Genomic DNA, 15,125 nt, shown 5'->3' on the forward strand with positions numbered 1-15,125 from the left:
TATTCCAGCCTCCAGCTCCGCAGCTGCTCCTTAGGAGAAAAACATTCTGACTTTATGTTCACACTGGTGGCCCCCTGAAGCAAAGGAAGGCCTCACTGGGAACGACTGGAGACGGGGGTGGCGGAGGGTGAGGTGGCCGAGAGTGCCACGGATGCCACCCACGTGAATTTGGGTGAACTCTGGGAGGCAGTAGAGGACCGGGGGGGCAGCGTGCCGTGGTCCGTGGGGTCACAAGGAGTCGGCACGACGGTGCGACTGGACGACAACGAGGCTTGGAAGTGGCCATGTGAGCAGCGCTCAGAAGTGCCCTGAAAGGCAGGCGAAGCTCTTTCGAAGCAACAAGGGTTTGCGGGCTCGGGGCAGGTGCGGCTCGCTCTCGAAGCAACCAGACCCTGCCAGCGCCCAGCTATGCGTGCAGTTAATGCCGCTTCCTAAAAGAGCCGACGGGCAGAAATTAAGGGAGCAGGAGCTTGGGAGAGGAAAGAGCGGCTCAGCATACGCCCCACAAAAGCGGCTTCTTCGCCCTCAGGGGTTGGCGGTGGCGATGCCCTGGGGGTGTTGCGGGGGGGAGCGGACACCCCCTTCCCCCAGGAGCAATGCACATCTGGATCGATTCCTCCCTCCATCAGTTCGGCCGCAGGGAGACGTGGAAGGGGTGGCTGCCACTTCCACAGGCTGCAAGCAGAGTGGCGGAAGCCCCTTTGCTGCAAGAAAGCGAAGCGAGAGGAAGGCGGTAGACTAGACTAGACTCTCCTCCAACCGGAATTCAGGCAACTGGAAAAAAATCGAAGGAATAATACACAAAATATAATCAATTTCTAGTGGAAATGTAAGTTTAAACTTGGCCTGCCACGCGCCCGTGCCACGAATAAGCCCACGCGTCGCACACCAGTTCACCGTGTGTAAACAGACCTGTTGGTTGGGATATATTGTTACTCAAATTTTGTGTTCTCTCCCAACCTCAAGTATGCCAAAATTGGTCCCGAGTAAGCATAGCTTGAAGTCAAAAATATCTATAATAGAGAAGTTTAGTAAGTTGAAAAGTTTATTGGCTGCCACTTAACTTAAATTGCACACTGCATTCTCAAAGCTGTTTTTATAATAAAACTGTCATGTTAAGTTTGTCTTCGTTCGTCTTCATTTGCTTCTAATTACTGTATTTTGAGATTAATATTGAGGCAATATAGAGTTCATGGTGTGATATAGTCTGGGGTACCGTCTCAGTTCGGGCTTTTTTTAATAGTAGCTCTCAAGCCACCAGAAGCTCCGTTTCTCCAGCAGCTGCCGCTCCCGGGCACCGGCAGCTGAGAGTCGCCTGACTTAAGACGGGCAAACCCTTCCAAGAGACACCCTGGTTTTGCATTTGCTCACGAATCTCACCGCGTCTTTCCAAAGATGCTGCCAGGCCAGGAAACCGGGTGCACACGTGCCAGAGCATCACGAAGCAGGAAGGGCGTTCCTTGGCCGGCGGGAGGACCTCTGCGGGCAGCCGGAGGGGGAAGCAGCCCCCCCCGGGCCAGGCAGGCGGCTGCACAGGGCACAGGTAGGGAGGCTGCGCCAGAGGGCAGGGCACCGATGCCGAAGCCGGGCGCAGGTGGCATCCGCTCCGTGCACAGCGTGTGCAAAAGATGCGGTCACACCGTGCCAGGAAAAGGTGCACGGATGCCTACTGCCCGGCAGAGAGCGAGAGGGAGAGGCCTGCCGCGGAGGAGCGTGCGAGGAGGCCTCGGCCTCCCGTGGGCCCGTCCCGACCTTGACCGCGGCCTGCCGGGATCGCTCCTCTTGGTGGCCTCGTGGCCCCAAACAGAGCCTAGGACTGCAAGGAAAGCTGGAAGGCAAGGCGGGCAAAAGCCTTGTGCTGTAACCCCAGAACCCTGAAAGCTCTGCTGGAGCTCTGTGGAGATCGAGGGGCCGGGCTGGGCAGCCGCTCCACCGGCCCCATCGCCGGCTCCGGCAGCCGGGAGCAGCAGCAGCTCCTCGCCCAAACCTGGGCCCTCGGCTCTCTGCCGGGGCTGCGGCGCTGGTGGGGCAGGCGCCGCTCCCTCCTGCGGCCTCCTTGCAACCCGGCTCCCGGGGCAGCCTCGGGCTTCCCTCTGGGGCCCGGTCTGGCGCGCTGCCCTCTTCCGGGGCGCGACACAGGCCCCCTAGCGCTTGCACCGCCCGCGAGCCGCGGCCATTCACGGCTGCACGCTGCCCCGTGCCAGCACGCTCCACCAGCGGGGGTGGCGGGTGGCCCACAGCCCTTCCGCACTCGGGACGGAAGAGCGAGGAAAAGCAAGGCCCTGCGCAGGGCAGGCCGGAAGCACGTGCCATCTGGGAAGCTGCACACGCCCGTCCTGACAGCGGGCGAGAGGGCCTTCCCGGCACACACCGAAAGTGGCACGTGCAAAGCGGCCTGTCGCTTGGGCCCCGCCGGCCGACTCCCCAGCGGTGGGGTGCCTCGCGCCTCCCGGGAACCTCCTGCTCCCAGACCCTTCCGCATCCTCCCTGCTGCGGGGACCGGGGAGGGCCCTGCCATGGCAGAGAGAGATCCGTCCCACGCCCTCGGCCGTCAAGTGCGGCAGGCGAGTCTGAATAAAACAAGCACTTCCCAAATGAAGCCTCCCAGTTCGCGGCCGCCAGCACCGCCCGCCTGGCAGCGCCCACCTGGCAGCGCTCCCCCCGGAGGGAGCCGGCAGCTCGCGGAGGCAGCAGGTGAGCCGGGAGCGCGTCACGGTGTGGGACCAGCTGGAGGCTGGGGGGCACGGGGGCAGAGCTCGCCTCCGTGGCGGCGGCTGTCCAGGAGGCGGGGAAGGCCGACCGTGCGATGCCAACTCTCGGCTGCTCGTGGGACACCTGGGCCCAGGAGCGCTCGCAAAGGGCGGTTTCCAGGTGTCGCCCCATCTCCGATTCTCGGCCCGATGAGCACAGGACAATGTGCCGACCCTTCTAGATGGGGGGGTACGGGGAGCTCCCAGTCGGTCTCTGCGTGACCTGGAGGGGATCGGCAATGGTTGGGCTGCCCGGTTGTTCAACTGCCCCGACGGATTAGGCGGCTGACATGCAGAACGCTGGGGCTCCGCCGGGAGACTTCCGTGCGCAAGCCCTTTGTGAGCTCAGGTTGTTTCTGGTACTGGGAGAGGACCCTTTTCTTCTCCGTCTGTGCCTTTTGCATCGGTGGATCTCGAGCAGAATGAGCCGGCCTGAGCTCTGCCCACCCCCGTGCCGAGCGAGCGGACCCCGATGCGTTCGCAGGCTCGGGGAGGAGGCGAGGCGGGGTCCGCCCATGGGGTCCAACGAGGCGTCTTCCCAGCCGAGGGTCCCGGCTGCCCCGTGCCTGGCGCTGGAGAGAGGCCACAGCCCCCGTGCTCGGAGGCTGAGGGGCCCAGGCGCGGACCCCGGCAGCACCTCCCGGTTGAGCTGGGGAAGGCGCCTGTCCAAGCCCCTGGAGAGCCATGCGAAAGACCGGGTGATGCTCTGGTCCAAAGGCACCGCGAGTCCGGTGAGGGCTCCCCCCACGTCGTACAAGGGGTGCCCGCGGGAGATCCGCCAGGCCGGCGAGGGCTGGAACCCGAATCCTAGGAGAGCCGGCTGAAAGAGCTGGGGACGCTTCGCCCAGGCAAGAGGAAATGGAGGGTTGGGGGCGCAGGACACTTCCCAGCGGAGCCACCCCCGTCCCGCAGGCGCTTCTTAACGGAGGATGGGGCCGCTGCAGCAGCAACACGCTTGCCTGGAAAGGCGAGTCGCTGTGCTGACCTCCAAGGTCCGCTTCCGTCCCAAAATTGCTACCAGCTCTTTGACTCGAGGAGCTCATGGACCGGAGCCTCGCCGGGAGGCCTCGCCGGGTGAAACTACCCATACGCCGCACACGTCATTTCCTGACTCTCTCGGTCATTTCCGACCTTGGGTGCAGCCTCGGCCCTTTCCAGTCCGCCTATTTTGCAGGAAAACGGGCAGCAGCCCTGTCATCCTCGACCAGAGGCTGTGGGAACTCCTCTCTCCGGAAGGCACGGCGTGGAGGGCCTCACCGGCGGATAGGGCCCCAGAGAGTGTCTGGTTAGGCCCAGTGGCCGGATTCCCGCCGTGGTTCCTCCAGGGCTCGCAGCGCTTCACGCCCATGAGCCGTACAACAGCCCTGCAGGGTCGCCCAGCACTCGACGGGCACACGCAGTGCCGTTCGACCCAGGCCGAGCCCTTGCGATGCGCACCTGCCGACTGCCACATTCCGGCTGATGTGTCACTTCACCCACGCGGGAGGCATGTTTTAATTGGCCGGCTTGTGGCATTTCCTGAGGAACATGTGGGGGTGGCTCCATGACTAACCAACAGATAATCGGGCACCTGATTCTTTGGCCTTGCTGACCGAGGGCGCCCTCCGAGCAGCTCCCCGGGAATGCTGGCCTTGCCTCTACAGCAAGCGGGAGCCCAGGGCAAGTTCCCTCTCCCAGAACACCATGGTGTGATGCCTCCAACCTTCGAAACAGATGTGGGCAAGTAGCTGGCACTCGAGGGCTCTGTTTGCTTTTCCCACATGTCAGCTTTGGAAGATGACGACGGTGATATAAAACGGCACCGCAACGACCTTACCAAGGCGGGATGGCCTCATCGGTGCTGCTAGTCCTCAGGAAAGACTCTTCGACTGCCATCCGGGTCTCAGTCGATCCTCTGTCATCGCAGCTCCTCCCCATGGGAATATTCGCCTTCCGTGGAAGCTCTGCATGTTTACATTCTTCCATGGACTTTATAGCGTTCATTCTACAACCGCCCCATACGGGAGGCTAGTGTGTGAGCTTTGAGGCAGGGGCTCTGGCCGAGAGATCGTCACTAAGGAGGCCTTTATGTCAGGGGTCCTGCCCGCCCTCCGCCACGGCATTTTCCCCAGTGGGTGAGATTCTTGGAAATAAAATCGACTTCGGCCAATTGCAGTCACATTTCTAACCACAGAAACTGTGTTTTCTTTCTCTCCGAGCGGTGCTTTCCCTTCCCTTGAGCAAGGAAAGAAAGCAGAAAACCTGCCTGTTCTCACAGCAGGCTAGCTGGATGCCTGTCGCTCCCCTTGGCCTGTGGGAGCTTAATCCGCTGGCCAGGCTGGGATCGGATCAGCCGAACAGCGGAGCGGGGGGGCACCCCCAGGGCTGCCGGGCTGCTGCTGAAGAGCGGAAGTGAGACGGCTCAGCTGCCAAGGGATGAGCTGGGAAGAGGTGCTGGTCACGGGCTTCCTAGGAATCCTGCCTGCTGACTTATCAGTGCTCGGTTTGCCAAATGTTCATCAGGCTGTAATAAAGAGCAGAACGGAAATGGTTCTTCTTCCGATGGCATTTAATTATTTAATTATGGCCGTCTGCAAAGGGAGAATGCCTCAAGGGGTTGGAGAAGCGGGGCAAGGAGTGACTCACCTGCAAAGCAGGGGGCCCAACCTGCTTTTTCGGCACAGGCAGTGCCCACTGAGAGATGCTCCTCCCCTGGAGCTGGAAACTTCAGGGAATTAATTCATGCCACTCCAACCACTAGGCAACAGTTCCTTCCAGAGCCAGGAAGGCATTCCAGGTGTCCTGTCCTGTCTCCGCTTTATTCTGCCTCCTTTGTCGTTCGTCTGTCTGCACAGGTGAGCAAAAGGTGCTTTGAGGAAGAAAACTGGAGTGCTAGTTCAGCAGTAAGTACCCCGCTTTTGACCGGTTTCAGGGGGAATAACCCAGGAAGAGCATTTTTCCCATATGTTCTTCCTCAGCTGCTTCAGAGACCATCTTCTGGGTGCCACGAGGCACAATCGCATGACGGGGAAGGGGAAGGGCCTTCCTCGCAGTGGTTCCCCGTGCCTGGCACTCTCTTCCCCGCATCCACATGGCATTTGCCAGGCTGAGACCACCTGCTCTTCCTCCTCCGCCCTGCGGACACTTGATTTCTAATCACGCTCTGGCCATTAAGCTGGCCCGTTCTGGCTTTGCAATTCCAACCTGTTCACGTTGTGTTTCTTGCTTTGGTTTTCCTTCATGGTTATTTGTCTTGTGCTTAAGCTGGTCAAGTGCCCCTTGACCCCACTCCTCCTCCCGGCCAGCTGCAAACGGGCTCCAGAGTTAAGAATTTATTTTTCATGGCGCAATACAAAAGCAACCAAACAGCACCATTAGAGAAGGGGAAAAGGCAGAGGACGGATAAAGCAACCTTGTAATTCTGGAGTGAAAATGTTAAAAACCAATTACACCAGTTACATATAGACGATAGCTCTTGCACAGGTAGATAACAGAACATTCTGCTGTTGGGAAGCGAAATTATGCATAGAATTCAACAAGGGCACCCCATGTACCCACCTATTTATCCACCTACGGATTACGCCTGAAGGCCACCTGTTTCGAAACCCAATTTTTCATTAAATTCCCCACCCGTCGTGTTACTGCAGGACGGCCATTTATCTTTACACCGCCGTTAAGGTTCCAAAAACGGCTGCCACGCCGCCCCCGGCCTTGCTGCAGAGACCCTGCGCCGGTCCTCTTGCCCTGGCCGCCGGAAGCCCGCTCTCAGCCCCTTGGGCAACGCGGCTCATCCCCAGCAGTGAACCCTGCCGTGGCAGATGGGCCGCAGGGCCGAGACTGCGGCCAGCTGCACCCGAGTTCTCCCTTGGCTCCGGGGCCCCTCCTGCGCAAGCCTGTCTCGCGGGAGAGCCGCCGAGATGAGAGGGGGGCGGGAGGGACACCCCTCGCGGGGGGCCAGCGAACGCTGTGTCAGTGGCCTTTCCCAATCTCGCTTGCAGCTCGGAGGAGGCGCGTCCTCAGCGCTCACCGCCGGCCGGCCGGCCGTCCTGCTTGCTGCGCACGGGCCACGGGATGGGGCGCACCGGGGAGCCCCTGAGCCCGCTGTACCGCTGGTACATCTACGCCATCCACGGCTACCTCTGCGAGGTGCTCTTCACGGCCCTCTGCGCCTTCCTCGCGCACCGGGACTGGAGGTTCCAGGGCGTCTCCAGCGTCTGGGCGCTCTTCATCTACGGCACCTGCAGCCTGGCCCTGGAGCGGCTCTACGTGCGGCTGGGAGCCTCCTGCGGCCTCCTGACCCGCGGCGTCCTCTACACCCTCTGCATCTACCTCTGGGAGTTCTCCACGGGCTTCGTGCTGCGCCGCTTCGGCGCCTGTCCCTGGGACTACAGCCACTTCCCCTACAACTTCATGGGGCTTGTCACCCTGGAGTACTGCCTCTTCTGGTTCTTCGGCTCCCTCCTCCTGGAGAAGGTGGTCATCAGCAACGCCCTCCGGCTCAGGCTGGATGCAACCTGGGAGGCACCCACAGCGCGCCCCGGCCCCGGCGCCAAGCGGAAGCAGAACTGACCCCGCGCGTCCGGGGAGGGAGGAGAGGCGTGGGGGGCAGGTTCCGTCCAGTGCAGCCCTGTCCCCTCGCAGGCTGGGGAAGGAAGCCAGCTGGTCCGGCCCCGGCTCCTCTCTTGCAGAACCACAGTGGACGGTCAGGCGCTCGATCCAGGAGGCCAGGGGCTCAAATCCCCGCCGCCAGCCAGCTCTGTGGACAAGCGACCATCTCGCACCTCCCTCGCCAGGTTGTCACAAGGCTGAAGGCAGGGGCGGGCGGGGGGGTTCAAAGATACAGCCCAAAGCTCCGAGGAGGCGTTAAGGGATCAAGGAAGCAGCCCTTGAAGGGCTCCTCTGGGGTCGGGGGTGGTGGTCTTGGGCTGCCTCTGGCCCAGGCTCCTTCCAGCTCTGGGATCAGTCCAGGCCTCCTTCCTCTCAGATTGATAATGCCACCAAAGATCCATGCATGGGATGAAACACAGAAACAGAGCAAGCCAGAAGGGGCCTCCCGGGCCATCTAGTCTGACCCCTGGCTCCAGCTGGCTCCGCTCACGACATGCCCACCATGTGCATGTCCAGCCTGTCCTTGAACACCCGCACCGATGCGGCCTCAGCCACCTCCCGTGGAAGCCCGTTCCGTACTGTTGGGGTCCCAACTGTCAGGAAGTGCTTCCTGGCATCCACCTTGAATCTTGGCCCCCAAGACTGAGTTTGCGGGCCTGGCTGACTCACGCCAGTTTGGGAAGCTCAAGCAAGGAATATTCTAAAGAGAGCTGGGCTGAGCGACACCTCAGCCGATGGAGGCAGCGGGTGAAAAGAATCCGGGTGCCGAGGAAAGTCCTTTCCGAGCCATCTCAGCTGCCCTTCCAGCCGCGTCCGCAGGTGCCCAAGCCTTCTCTGGGAAGGAGCAGAGAAGCCCTGGCTCTGGAAAGCCTTCCAGGAGCATCTGGCTGCACCTCCCATCGCTGCCGGCCAGAGCGGACTCCACCACCTCGCGGATCATCCGGCTGAGCAGCCGAGGTGGAGAGGCTGCTGGTGTTAATAGCCAAGGGCCGGAAGCCGGGAGGAAGGCCGACGGGCACCTGGGGACGGGGGCGTGTGAGATGGCACATTTACTGCTTGTGTCTAGACAGAGGGAGGGGCGCAGGACAGACACGGGTGGCACCCTGGAAGGTCCTCCGGCAGGGCCATGCGCTGGAGATCTGGGGCCGGCCTGAATTACGACCGGCCACTGCACTGAACTTCTCTCCAAGCAGGAGACCCACCGCTTTGGCCCCCTGCCCAAACAGGTGTGTTACCCACATGCCATGCAGAGCTGGGCCACCAGTAGCTCCAATCTTGGCTGTGCCGGCCGCGGATGATAGAAGTGGTTGTCCATCGCCTGGAGGCCACCGGGATGGTGGAACACCGTCTCCAGCGATCAAGCCGTTCCAGGACCCCCCGTCCTTCCTGCAGCAGCTTCCCTCCCCCACGATCTCCCGCGTTGCTTCGACCCTTGCCCTGCCGACCCCCGAAACCCACCACTTGGGCAAAATCTCCCGGGAGAACCAGGGCTTCCACGCCTCGTCCTTCAGTGGGGGGGGGGGGAGTGCCACCTCGGGGCCTGGCCTGGGGGGTCGCGCGAAAGAGGAGGGCCTGAGGATCCAGGCGTCCCGGGTGCATGCCAATCGTTTCTGCATAAAGCCGCTAATCGCTTTATCTATTTTTAATATCATCGCCAAACTGAGATCTTGGGCTCCCCCGGATGGGGCTGTGCTGGAACAGAGTGCTGCAGGAACACACGAAGGGAAATGCCTTTTATTTCACGCTCAGAAACGATGCTCCTTTTGGATGCTCCAAAACTGTCCCAGAACCTGCTGATGCGCAAGTGGAAACAGAGGCGCACCCATCGCCTCAGGGTCCGCACACGACCACGGGGGAGAGCTGCAAGCACACCGCCAGCCCCTCTGCTTAAAAGCTCACCGTGACTGCAACACCTTTCTTGCTGATGCATTAAGAACTGCTGATAAATACTTTGCGGGACAGAATCTGTACTCTGCACATGTTCCAAAGCCCGCTACCGGGGCACTGGCTCTGCAGGAGGGGAGCAGCCTGGGGTGGGGTGCTCAGGAGGACGGGGCTCCCGTCCTCTGCCCAGCCTCTGTCCCAGAGACCACGCAGGGGAGCCAGCCCCCTTGGCTGCTCGGCGGCTCCTCGGAGCGGGCTTGCAGGATCCCCGCTGGCCACCAGAGGGAGCTGCGGCTGCGGCCGGCGCGCAGAGGAGGCCGAGAGGGGCAGATCCAGGCGCGCGCTTGGCAAGACCAGGGCGCGGGTCCAGCCTTCCTCAGCCCGGTGCCACGCAGAGCTGCTGGCTGGGAATGATGGGAGTTGCACGTCACACCTCTGGGGAAGGCGGGGCGAGGCGTGCTGCCTGGTCCCGCAGGGAGGGGAGGGCGTGGAGTTCAGCTCCGTGGGCAGCGCTGCAGACCCGACCCACGGCAAAGGAGGCCGCGAGCGAAGCCCTTTCCGCCACCGCCCCAGCTTGCTCTCCACGTGCGGGAAGGGTGCGCTTCACGCCAGAGCTCCCGCGGCAGGAGCCAAGGGCAGCCCACACGCCCCGCAGTGCGCGGACCCCACGGGGGGTGCAAGAAGGCGCACGCCGCAGGGAGGGCAGGTTGCTCGAGGCAGAGCGGGATCTGGGCCGCCCCCGTCCCAGGTCCCGGAAGGGCTTTGGATTCGGGCCGCCCGGCAACATGCTCCCAAGGCTCCGTGTGCCCTGAAGGGCACCCCGTTTGGGCGAGAAGGAGGAGGAGGGCGCCGAGTTCAGGAAAAAAGGCCCAAGGCGGAAGCGTCCAGGCAACGTGCATGGAGGCCGCAGGGATCGTGTGGGGCAGCGAGCCCCAGACCTCTGGGCCTTTGTGCCAGCCCATGCCCCCGGCTGCAGAGCGGCTGGCAGGTCTCCGGGGCTGCAAAGGGAAGCCCCGCCCCCCCCCGCTCCTCATGCGCCTGCTGACCTCGGAGCTCTTGCAAGCCAACTCTTTCAGGGCGTGGACGGCAGCATTATATGGCAAACGAAGGCCCGTGCGGTGGATCCTCAGCCTGAGGACTCTGTGGGGGTGGGGGTTCTGTGGGCCCCTTCGGGATCCTTGCAAATGGAAGAGAGAGGGAATATAATCAATGAAGAAGAAAAGGGTGTGTGTCTGTTCTGTTCTTAGGGCCTGCACCATGAAATTGAGACGGCTGAAACCGGCCACACCTGCAAGGGTGGCCCTCACCCTCCGGCCTTCTGGGGGTGTTTGTTTTTCAAAGTGTACCGATGGAACGGAATGATCATAAATGCCTCCTGGGGCAGAAGCCTGCAGCCTGCGACCACCAGGGCCAGCCCTCCCCACAGCCTTCCTAACCCTGACCCACGAGCGCAGGTTTGGCTCCCAACGGCAAAAGGACTTTGCTCTGAGTGGGGAAACAATAGCAAACTGTAGGGCAGCAGCAAGAGGGAGGGTCTCGCCGGGGGCAGCCCCCCAGTGCGAGGAGGGTGTCTCCGTGGGGCCTTCCTGGCGCCGGCTCCGCTCCACTCCCCTCCGGCCCAAGGCAGCTCGCAGTCCTAACCAGCCCTGCCCGCTGTTTTTGAGGGTGCCAGTTATACTACATCGCCTTGGTTAACTCCTGAAACTCCTGCGAGGGGCTTTCGTGGCGCTTTGGTCCGCATTCGGTGCACGTGCGATTGCATCGCAGGAACACACCTGCGTGCGCGCAGCACGACGCACCGGAGAGCCTGGCCAGGGGGGAGAAGAGAACTGGGACGATCGACCGGGAGCGATGAGGAGCAGAGTAGCCCGTCCTAGTCGCCGTCGCCCTCGCCGCAACGCCCGGCCCGGCCCGGCCCAGAGGCGCCCCCGCCGCGGCTCCAGGGGCCCGAGCGCCGACGCACGCGGCTCCCCGGGCGGCGCCCCTGCGCGCAGGAAATACCTGCCGGGGTTGCGAAACGCCCCGGGGCCGGCGAGCTCCTCCCAGCGCAGCCGCGCCAGCGGCACTTCGCCCCCGCGGGGCCCCCGCGCGGTGCCTTTTCACCGAAAATCAGGTGGGAGGAAGCGAAACCCAAGGCGAGGCGCTGCCGGTCCCGCCCCTGCAAGGCCTCCGCGGAGCACGCGCAAAAGCAGCCCCGGCGTGGGGGGGCAGGCTAAGGGCCGGCCAGTCCGCCCCCCCGCCCCGCCCTGCCCCGCCCCGCAAAACCCAGCCGCGGGATGGGGGGACGACAGCCCCCCCCCCGCCCGCCCAGGTCCCCTGCAGCTGGTGCGCCCAGGCATCCTGCCTCTGCGACCCGCAGCAGCATGGAGCCATGAGGACTAGCACCACCGAGAGCCTTCTCCTCCGGTCCCCTTTGGAAGCTGCCCGTCGCGTGCCAGCGCACAGCACAGTTAGACGGTGAAGAAGCCCTTCCTCCGATCTGGGCTATGCTTCCTGAGATTCCCCCCAGGCAGCTGCAGGGGCTGCCCGCTGGTGGCTCCCGGCTTTGGGAGGAGGGAGAAAACTCCTGCTGAGGTCCGGGAGGGGCAGTGCAGAAAAGCGGCCAGAAGGGGGGATGTGCCAGCTGGATGGCCCTCCAGGCTGCAGGCCAGCACTCCACTTGCAACACAGGGATCTGCCCTGGAATTTCCGAATTGCACAGGAAAGAGTGCCTCCGAGCAGGTGCAGCGCACCGTAGCCGAAAGGTGGCACCGACTCGAGGCTTTCGAGAGGCGCAGCCCCTCGGACGTCCTGCCTCTTTCCCCTGGGACCTGCTTTCCAAGGCGAGGGGTCGCAGAGCCTGGGGGTTTCATGGGGGGGTCAGTTGGCTGGCTGGCTGGCTGGCTTGCAAGTGCGGAGATCGCTGCAGAAAGCCCGGCGTGAGGAGGATGCGCAGGCGATGGCACCTGATTGCCTCAGCCGTCGGAGGCAGGCGCTCACTGTAATTAACCTGCCTGGGAATGGTGGGGAGGGAGGACTCCCCGAGGAAGTGACTCACTCCAAACAGGGAGTGTGTCCCGTGAAGCCCGACCACTAGGCACCACTCCCTTCCAGACCTGGGAAGCTGCCACGAGGGCTGGCAGCCTCCCGGCCTGCCTGGCTTCAGGCCCCGGCCTGCTCCTTGCAGCTGCGCTCCGTACGGATGAGCCGGAGGCAGGCCAGGGGAAAGCCCGCAAGTCCCCCCAGGGTAAGTTCCGCGCTCTGACTCTGTTCTGTGGGTGGGCAGCCCAAGAGCCGGCCGGGATGCTTCCCCCGAGGGGCGAGTCTGCAGCAAAGCTCCTCTGGGGCCTCTCCCAGGGCCGGCGTGTGCCTGAGCCTAACCAATGCTCAAAATGAAGAGGAGCCCTTGCATCACCGGAGCACACGCCCTGGCAGCTCCCCGGCTCTGCTTCTTTTCAAAAGGCTCATTCACGGAAGCCTGTCAGCAGCCGTGAGGGCCGAGTGGATCCTCCATATCCCAGAGCAGTCTACCTCTGCGTTCTGCTTTCAGGAGGCTAGAAAGCAGGGAGGGCTGCTCTTTTCTCGCTCTGCCTGTGAGCGTAGCCGTTGGAAGCAGGAAGCTGGGTCAGGGCAAACCCTTCTTGTCTGCTTGTGGGTTACTGCTGGAGGGAAGCACAGACTCAAACTGGTCAAACCAACATTGTTTCCAGTTCAACAGCTCTGCAATCACAACTCGGCCACTTCTGCAGACGCGGAAATTCCACAGGTGTTGCTCTTAATGGAACAGAGCTCTATTTCTAGCCGTACAGGTTTCAAAAATAAGCACAAAACTGTGCAGCTGACACCAAGCGGGGGGGGGGGGGAAGAGACGCGTGCAGCCCCTTGCTTCCCTCCCGGTGCCCAAAGCAAGACAAGACGACGGCAGCGCAACGACACTCGTGTTGCGTATCCCAGCACGCAGACTCTGGCCAGTGTCGCTTGGTGGTGAGGGTGCTGGATCGGGGTGGGGGGGGTCTAAGCCCCACTTGGCCCCATGCTGCTCGCTGGGTGGCCTTGGCCAGTCACTTGCTCTCAGCCCAACCTGCCTCGCAGGGTTGTTGTGAGGGCAAAATTGCGTCGAAGAGGACTAGGGAGGCTGCGCTGGGCTCCTTGCGAGGGGAAAGGGCGGGCTGTAAACGCGACGGAATGACCGTGCGGCAGCTTCCTCGGCGAAGCAGCGTGTCCCCGGCTGGCCCGCTCGGATCTGGGCAGCCCCCAGTGGGCTCAGCTGGTGTGTGGGCACCGGTGTGACCCCAGAAAGGTTCCTCGGGCAGCCCAAATATGCCGGCCACCCCAGGCCTTTCCTGCTCCGAAAAGAATCAGGAGGCCTCAACCGGCACGAGGGTCGTGGTGCCCGGCAGACGGGTAAAAATGCCGGAGCCCACGGCCCATGCTGTTTGTGCTACAGCCCTCTGCACATGCTCATCTGTCCTGCAGCAAGCACACCGTTGGCTTCCGCAGCTGCATTCCAGAGATGGCATCCCTGGAAGAAATTGAGCTCCTCGGAAAAGGAAAGAGGTCAGCTTCCTCGCGGAAGGGAGGGTGAAAGGAAGGGCCGGGAAGCATGTGGGCTGGATTCACAAAAGCCGGAATATCCCGAACCCGCCCGGATTCCAGCTCGGTGCCACGCCGGCTGGTGGGTGGGGGGACTGGCAGTGCCTGGCGGGGCAGCACTGATGCTCCCTGGGTAGGCACTTCCCCGACCAGGTTCAGACAAACCACAGTCACCCTTGCATACGGGTTTTCGTGACTGCTGCTGAAATGCAACTTAGCATGTCTGAACTCGACGGTGCTGGTGAGGCATGGCTTGCGAACAACCCACGAAGAGCCCCCGGTTTCTTGTTGGGCTGTGATCTGTGGTCCATTCTGCATGCTGGGCTACCTCTTTTGGCAGCACGTGCCCCGATTCTCAGGCCGGCTGTAATCCAGTGTCTCGGGAGGCACCAGGCTGGGGAGGGGCATCACGGCCCAACCTGAGCCCCCCAGCTCATGACCCCGGGGTCCCCGAGCTAAGCCCCTGCCTGCCCTCTCCGCTGGGTGCTCAGTCGGGGTCTTCTCGGGGGGAGCAGGCGCCGACCCCACACGAGCCGCGACCCTCTCTTCCCGCACGCAGGTCCCCGGCTGCGGGAGGCCCCGGCGAGCCCCTGCACCTCCTGTGCCGGGCCTACGTCTATGCCATCCACGGCTTTCTCTCGGAGATCCTGTTCGTGGCAGTCATCCTGGGCGAGGACTGGACCTTCCGGGGGGCCGCCAGCGCGTGCGCACTCCCCGTCTACGGCGCCTGCGGCCTGGCCCTGGAGCGCCTCCACCTCGGCCTGCGGGGCGACTGCTGCCTCCTGACCCGCTGCACTTTCTACATGGGCTGCATCTTCCTCTGGCAGCTCGGTGCCGGCTGCGTCCTCAGCCTCCTGGGCGGCTGCCCCTGGGACTTCAGCGCCTATCGCTTCAGCCTCCGCGGCCTCATCGCCCTGGAGCACAGCCTCGTCTGGTTCGTGGGCTCGCTGCTGCTGGAGAAGCTGCTCATCTCCACGCTGCTGAGGCTCAGGCTGCAGCCGGCCTGGAGGAAGCCCCGGAGGGCCCCCGTGCCCCGCTTCGCGCTCAAGGACGACTGAGCCCAGCCGCGCCGGCCCTGCGGGGAGGGGACGGGGGGCAGCCCCCTTCCGCGCCTCCTCGGGGCCGCCTCCTCGGCGGCTCCTCCGCTCCCTGCAGAATCCTCTGCAAGCGGGGACGGCGGGTCGGCAAGAGGGTCGGACGAACCCCTGGGGGGCCCAGGTCAAGCCCCGCAAGCCTGGGTGGCCCGCTCCTCCACCTCACCTGCCTCGCTGGGTTGCTGTGTGGGTGCCTTGGAAGGGCCCACGTAAGCCAGCACCCTGGGCTGCAGCAAGC

At 63.1% G+C, this 15,125-nt stretch overlaps 2 protein-coding genes across 2 annotated transcripts; both read left to right on the forward strand.

The window, feature by feature from the left end:
* Positions 1–6,800: 6,800 nt before the first annotated feature.
* Positions 6,801–7,298, forward strand: LOC123026150 (transmembrane protein 229B-like). The gene has a single exon (XM_044435445.1). The coding sequence runs from the start codon at positions 6,801–6,803 to the stop codon at positions 7,296–7,298; it is 498 nt and encodes a 165-aa protein (XP_044291380.1).
* Positions 7,299–8,071: 773 nt separating this feature from the next.
* On the forward strand, positions 8,072–14,851 carry LOC123026152 (transmembrane protein 229A-like). The gene is made up of 5 exons (XM_044435446.1): positions 8,072–8,372; positions 12,388–12,447; positions 12,663–12,690; positions 13,677–13,757; positions 14,353–14,851. Exons 1-5 carry the CDS (start codon positions 8,072–8,074, stop codon positions 14,849–14,851), a joined length of 969 nt encoding a protein of 322 aa, XP_044291381.1.
* The last annotated feature ends 274 nt before the right edge of the window (positions 14,852–15,125 follow it).

This window comes from Varanus komodoensis, unplaced genomic scaffold, assembly GCF_004798865.1.
Source record: "Varanus komodoensis strain SLA01 unplaced genomic scaffold, ASM479886v1 scaffold29_3, whole genome shotgun sequence".
In the NCBI taxonomy this organism is placed as follows: domain Eukaryota; kingdom Metazoa; phylum Chordata; class Lepidosauria; order Squamata; family Varanidae; genus Varanus; species Varanus komodoensis.

Bases quoted from the DNA above. Each gene is read 5' to 3' on its own strand.
- LOC123026150 (XM_044435445.1), top strand. From the start codon at position 6,801: ATGGGGCGCACCGGGGAGCCCCTGAGCCCGCTGTACCGCTGGTACATC.
- LOC123026152 (XM_044435446.1), top strand. From the start codon at position 8,072: ATGGAGGCAGCGGGTGAAAAGAATCCGGGTGCCGAGGAAAGTCCTTTC. The intron at 12,448-12,662 runs GTAAGTTCCGCG...TCTTTTCAAAAG, and splicing joins AGCCCGCAAGTCCCCCCAGG to GCTCATTCACGGAAGCCTGT. The intron at 12,691-13,676 runs GTGAGGGCCGAG...TCTGTCCTGCAG, and splicing joins ACGGAAGCCTGTCAGCAGCC to CAAGCACACCGTTGGCTTCC.